This window comes from Eucyclogobius newberryi, unplaced genomic scaffold (genome assembly GCF_026437365.1).
Source record: "Eucyclogobius newberryi isolate DKJ021-1_F unplaced genomic scaffold, fEucNew1.0.hap1 SCAF_16, whole genome shotgun sequence".
Lineage (NCBI taxonomy): Eukaryota > Metazoa > Chordata > Actinopteri > Gobiiformes > Gobiidae > Eucyclogobius > Eucyclogobius newberryi.
The window spans coordinates 34,128,893-34,135,973 of record NW_027315790.1 but is presented as its reverse complement, the minus strand read 5'-3'; the positions used below and the strand labels follow the sequence as shown (position 1 = coordinate 34,135,973).

The window sequence follows — 7,081 nt, the reverse complement described above, 5'->3', positions numbered from 1 at the left end:
GAGGGAGGGCCTGAACACCTGCAGGAGGCTGAGGGAGGGTCTGAATACCTGCAGGAGGCGGAGGGAGGGTCTGAACACCTGTAAGAGTATGTTTATGAGAGATGCCACAGTGATATGAGTGAAGTTCAGACAAAGAGAATGGCATTTTACTGTATCGAGACGAAACCTTCATATCCGTGTTTCTGATGGACTTTCAGCACTTTCAGCAGTGGAGAGCTTCAGTTTTGTCGTGTTTCTGATGGACTTTCAGCACTTTCAGCACTGGAGAGCTTCAGTTTTGTCGTGTTTCTGATGGACTTTCAGCACTTTGAGCACTGGAGAGCTTCAGTTTTGTCGTGTTTCTGATGGACTTTCAGCACTTTGAGCACTGGAGAGCTTCAGTTTTGTCGTGTTTCTGATGGACTTTCAGCACTTTCAGCAGTGGAGAGCTTCAGTTTTGTCGTGTTTCTGATGGACTTTCAGCACTTTCAGCACTGGAGAGCTTCAGTTTTGTCGTGTTTCTGACGGACTTTCAGCACTTTCAGCAGTGGAGAGCTTCAGTTTTGTCGTGTTTCTGATGGACTTTCAGCACTTTCAGCACTGGAGAGCTTCAGTTTTGTCGTGTTTCTGATGGACTTTCAGCACTTTGAGCACTGGAGAGCTTCAGTTTTGTCGTGTTTCTGACGGACTTTCAGCACTTTGAGCACTGGAGAGCTTCAGTTTTGTCGTGTTTCTGATGGACTTTCAGCACTTTGAGCACTGGAGAGCTTCAGTTTTGTCGTGTTTCTGATGGACTTTCAGCACTTTGAGCACTGGAGAGCTTCAGTTTTGTTGTGTTTCTCGTGGAATTATTCAGTATTTATTCTGTAAACTGTGTTGTATCCCAGCGCCAGCCTCTGTCAGCGCACGACTTTCCTTTTTACTTTCTCTTCACGGCGCACCTGACCCTTTTACTGACAGAATATGTCTCGTTTTAGCACTTAGCTATGACTTATCTCCATCTCCATTAAACGTCCATTCATTTCACAGCCATAATTCAGCATTAGACTGAAGACAGCACGTCCCGCTCTGACGCGTCTTCATTTAGGACATTATTCATTCTCACGGTGAGTTTGAGTCCTCAGAATCTCCAGCTCGTCTCTGTGTGTGAGCGAACTGAGCAGCTGTAAGGTCCTCCCGGTGTGGACGCCGCGGCAACGGAGAAAAACACAGATCCAAATCAAAGCGTTTGAGTCGATGACAAGCCGAGGCTCCTGAATTATTCACTCTGTTTGTCTGAGCGACGGGAGATAAACCAGGACTAAACCAGGACTAAACCTGGTCTAAACCTGGTCTAAACCTGGTCTAAACCAGGACTAAACCAGGTCTAAACCTGGTCTAAACCAGGTCTAAACCAGGACTAAACCTAGTCTAAACCTGGTCTAAACCAGGACTAAACCAGGACTAAACCAGGACTAAACCAGGACTTAAACCAGGACTAAACCAGGAACTAAACCAGGAACTAAACCAGGTCTAAACCAGGTCTAAACCCGGATTTAACCAGGTCCAAACCAGGTCTGGACCAGGTCCAAACCTGGTCTAAACCAGGACTAAACCAGGTCTAAACCAAGTCTAAACCTGGTCTAAACCAGGACTAAACCAGGACTAAACCTGGACTAAACCAGGACTAAACCAGGACTAAACCAGGACTAAACCAGGACTAAACCAGGTCTAAACCAGGACTAAACCCGGACTAAACCAGGACTAAGCTTCTGTTCTTCCTGAGGCGTTTTATAAATGTTCAGAGCCACAAACGCTTCTCTCTAATCCACTTTTTAATTAATAAATTGATAATTTGAAAGAAAAAAGAAGAGAATTATCAGATAAAATGGACGTAAGAGTCGTTTCTCACAGAAAAAGACCTTTTTTAAAGTAATTCCCGAGTAGAACGATCCATGAGCATCTTTTCTCCTCAGATCATCACGTGACGTTTGTTCATTGTAAACGTCACAAACAGCTCAGTAACAGCCAGCTTCACTGTGATAAGCCCCGCCTCTTCACAGTGATAAGCCCCGCCTCTTCACTGTGATAAGCCCCGCCTCTTCACTGTGATAAGCCCCGCCTCTTCACTGTGATAAGCCCCGCCTCTTCACAGTGATAGTGATAAGCCCCTCCTCTTCACAGTGATAAGCCCCGCCTCTTCACAGTGATAAGCCCCGCCTCTTCACAGTGATAGTGATAAGCCCCTCCTCTTCACAGTGATAAGCCCCGCCTCTTCACAGTGATAAGCCCCGCCTCTTCACAGTGATAGTGATAAGCCCCTCCTCTTCACAGTGATAAGCCCCGCCTCTTCACAGTGATAAGCCCCGCCTCTTCACAGTGATAAGCCCCGCCTCTTCACAGTGATAAGCCCCTCCTCTTCAAAGTGATAAGCCCCTCCTCTTCAGTGATAAGCCCCGCCTCTTCACAGTGATAAGCCCCGCCTCTTCACAGTGATAAGCCCCGCCTCTTCACAGTGATAGTGATAAGCCCCTCCTCTTCAGAGTGATAAGCCCCTCCTCTTCACAGTGATAAGCCCCGCCTCTTCATAGTGATAAGCCCCGCCTCTTCACAGTGATAAGCCCCGCCTCTTCAGAGTGATAAGCCCCGCCTCTCCAAAGTGATAAGCCCCGCCTCTTCACAGTGATAAGCCCCTCCTCTTCATGATAAGCCCCTCCTCTTCATGACAAACCCCGCCTCTTCATGATAAGCCCGCCTCTTCACAGTGATAAGCCCCGCCTCTTCACAGTGATAAGCCCCGCCTCTTTACAGTGATAAGCCCCTCCTCTTCATGATAAGCCCCGCCTCTTCACAGTGATAAGCCCCTCCTCTTCATTATAAGCCCCTCCTCTTCACAGTGATAAGCCCCTCCTCTTCATGATAAGCCCCTCCTCTTCACAGTGATAAGCCCCTCCTCTTCATGATAAGCCCCGCCTCTTCAAAGTGATAAGCCCCTCCTCTTCACAGTGATAAGCCCCTCCTCTTCATGATAAGCCCCGCCTCTTCACAGTGATAAGCCCCTCCTCTTCATGATAAGCCCCGCCTCTTCAAAGTGATAAGCCCCTCCTCTTCACAGTGATAAGCCCCTCCTCTTCATGATAAGCCCCGCCTCTTCACAGTGATAAGCCCCTCCTCTTCATGATAAGCCCCGCCTCTTCAAAGTGATAAGCCCCTCCTCTTCACAGTGATAAGCCCCTCCTCTTCATGATAAACCCCGCCTCTTCACAGTGATAAGCCCCTCCTCTTCATGATAAACCCCGCCTCTTCACAGTGATAAGCCTCTCCTCTTCACTCAATCAGCTCAATGTTCAAACGTGAGAGGTTCTAGCTCCCAAAGGGTCTGGCTCAGGGGGCGGAGCTCCACAGCACAGCCAGATGATTGGATGAGAGAGAAACACGAGAGAAACACAAAAGAATCATTTGTCTTCAAACTCTGACTTGATCTCGTGCTAAAGCGCCGTGTTTCCACTGATGCTAATGACTATGTGGAGCCTTAGCAACACAAAGCTAGCAAAGCGGGTTAGCAACAGCTGTTTCCTGTTTATGGCAGCGCGGAACTCACTTTGTCAAGAGCCACAATCTGATATTTCCAGGTCATAATGCGTCTAACATCTAATGCATTAGCATTAGAATTACCATGAGAATTCACATTAGCATTAGCATTAGCATGACATAAAGAGAGGTTCAAACGCGGCGTAGAAACTTTGACAGAAGTCAAAGAAATGAGGCAAAACTGTTCCTGTGCACGCTCGCTTTAGTCACGCCCCTCAAACATGCTAGTTTTAGCCACGCCCCTCACACACGCTCGCTTTAGCCACGCCCCTCAAATATGCTAGTTTTAGCCACGCCCCTCACACACGCTCGCTTTAGCCACGCCCCTCACACACGCTAGCTTTAGCCACGCCCCTCACACACGCTTGCTTTAGCCACGCCCCTCACATACGCTAGCTTTAGCCACGCCCCTCACACACCCTCGCTTTAGCCACGCCCCTCAAACACGCTCGCTTTAGCCATGCCCCTCACACACCCTCGCTTTAGCCACGCCCCTCAAACACGCTCGCTTTAGCCACGCCCCTCACACACCCTCGCTTTAGCCACGCCCCTCAAACACGCTCGCTTTAGCCATGCCCCTCAAACACGCTCGCTTTAGCCACGCCCCTCAAACACGCTCGCTTTAGCCATGCCCCTCAAACACGCTCGCTTTAGCCACGCCCCTCACACACCCTCGCTTTAGCCACGCCCCTCAAACACGCTCGCTTTAGCCACGCCCCTCACACACCCTCGCTTTAGCCACGCCCCTCAAACACGCTCGCTTTAGCCATGCCCCTCAAACACGCTCGCTTTAGCCACGCCCCTCAAACACGCTCGCTTTAGCCATGCCCCTCAAACACGCTCGCTTTAGCCACGCCCCTCACACACGCTCGCTTTAGCCACGCCCCTCAAACACGCTCGCTTTAGCCATGCCCCTCACACACGCTCGCTTTAGCCACGCCCCTCAAACACGCTCGCTTTAGCCATGCCCCTCAAACACGCTCGCTTTAGCCACGCCCCTCACATACGCTCGCTTTAGCCATGCCCCTCACACACGCTCGCTTTAGCCATGCCCCTCACACACGCTCGCTTTAGCCACGCCCCTCAAACACGCTCGCTTTAGCCATGCCCCTCAAACACGCTCGCTTTAGCCATGCCCCTCACACACGCTCGCTTTAGCCACGCCCCTCACACATGCATAAACATGGAAGTACTGAACGTCTTTTTGTGCCTCAGATGGAGCTCGGGAATAAAAGTTTCACGTTGGAGCTGCTCAGTATCGTCTCTGCAGCACATTGTACTTCATACATAAATAATGAACTGCATAAATATTCAATGTTCTTCCAGTAACTGTACAAACGTCTCTGCTGAGCGTCCATCTCTGACAAAAACGTGACCATCGACTCTTCGCCCAATGAGAGAAGGAACAGAGTTTATGCTTCATCATCGCTCTTCATCATCGCTCTGCATCATCGCTCTTCATCATCGCTCTTAATCATCGCTCTGCATCATCGCTCTGCATCATCGCTCTTCATCATCGCTCTTAATCATCGCTCTGCATCATCGCTCTGCATCATCGCTCTTCATCATCGCTCTGGATCATCGCTCTGCATCATCACTCTGCATCATCGCTCTTCATCATCGCTCTGCATCATCACTCTGCATCATCGCTCTTCATCATCACTCTGCATCATCGCTCTTCATCATCGCTCTGGATCATCGCTCTGCATCATCACACTGCATCATCGCTCTGCATCATCACTCTGCATCATCGCTCTTCATCATCGCTCTGCATCATCACTCTTCATCATCGCTCTGGATCATCGCTCTGCATCATCACTCTGCATCATCGCTCTTCATCATCGCTCTGCATCATCGCTCTGCATCATCACTCTGCATCATCGCTCTTCATCATCGCTCTGCATCATCGCTCTGGATCATCGCTCTGCATCATCGCTCTTCATCATCGCTTTGCATCATCACTCTGCATCATCGCTCTTCATCATCGCTCTGCATCATCGCTCTGGATCATCGCTCTGGATCATCGCTCTGGATCATCACACTGCATCATCACTCTGCATCATCGCTCTTCATCATCGCTCTGCATCATCGCGCTGGATCATCGCTCTGCATCATCGCTCTTCATCATCGCTCTTCATCATCACATCGTCTCAATAATGTGACTTTAGTTCATTTTTGCGACGGAACCGGTGATCCCAGAGACATAACCCTGAAGCTGACCTTTGACCTCTGACCTCTGACCTCTGACCCTGACACTGACACTGAGAGTTCACCTGAGTTTAAACTATTCTTGGTGGAGTGCCAAAATTATCGTAAAACATAAAACAATAACAAATATAAGACATGAACAGCTTTATTAAACTCAAATGTGCAGCAGGAACCTGAACCTGAACCTGAACCTGAACCTGTGAGATGATTCTGATATGAAATGTCAGTGTAATGCCTGATTCGTCCAGCAGGAGTCACATGTTGTTTCATCTGGACTGTGTTTTTTGTTTCAACTCTCATCAGAGAGTCATTCTCAATGTGCCAAACAAGACCGGGAACTCAAATATTTATCTTCCTCTGAGTAAGCCCCGCCCCCCGGACCTCCTGATAAAAAGGTGTTGTTGGTTTCACCAGAAACTAAACCTCTTTGTTTACTATCAGCGCTTTAACGGGCTATAAGCCTCCTATTGTCCCTGGTCACTCTCTCTCCTCCTGTGTCCCTGTGATGCTATCACTCTGTGATTGGCTCGGACTCACCCATGCGCAGGCCGCTGGAGGTGCTCTGGCCCCTGGAGCGCGGGGCCGAGGTCAGCAGCAGCACCAGGCACATCCACAGCAGCAAACAGGGCAGAGTCGGCATCTTCCACTGCTCCTCATGGAGACCGAAGAGCGGCCCCCCGGACCGCCACCTGCACACGCAGAACACACGTCAGAACATACGCAGAACACACGTCAGAACACACGTCAGAACACACGTCAGAACACACGCAGAACACACGTCAGAACACACGTCAGAACACACGTCAGAACACACGCAGAACACACGTCAGAACACACGTCAGAACACACGTCAGAACACACGTCAGAACACACGCAGAACACACGCAGAACACACGCAGAACACAGGTCAGAACACACGCAGAACACACGTCAGAACACACGCAGAACACACGTCAGAACACACGTCAGAACACACGTCAGAACACACGTCAGAACACATGCAGAACACAGGTCAGAACACACGCAGAACACACGTCAGAACACACGCAGAACACACGCAGAACACACGTCAGAACACACGTCAGAACATACGCAGAACACACGTCAGAACACACGTCAGAACACACGTCAGAACACATGCAGAACACACGTCAGAACACACGCAGAACACACGTCAGAACACATGCAGAACACACGTCAGAACACACGTCAGAACACACGTCAGAACACACGCAGAACACACGTCAGAACACACGTCAGAACACATGCAGAACACACGTCAGAACACACGCAGAACACACGTCAGAACACACGTCAGAACACA

At 49.8% G+C, this 7,081-nt stretch overlaps 1 protein-coding gene across 1 annotated transcript in view; it reads right to left on the bottom strand.

Moving 5' to 3' along the window:
• LOC140362230 (glutamate receptor ionotropic, kainate 5-like) overlaps positions 1-6,440 on the bottom strand; it is a 76,713-nt gene extending 70,273 nt beyond the window's left edge. Inside the window, exon 1 of the mRNA XM_072448324.1 lies at positions 6,295-6,440. Within this exon, the coding sequence (XP_072304425.1) occupies positions 6,295-6,397 (103 nt within the window). The 5' untranslated portion in view covers positions 6,398-6,440. The remainder of the gene's footprint in view (positions 1-6,294) is intronic.
• Positions 6,441-7,081: the final 641 nt, after the last annotated feature.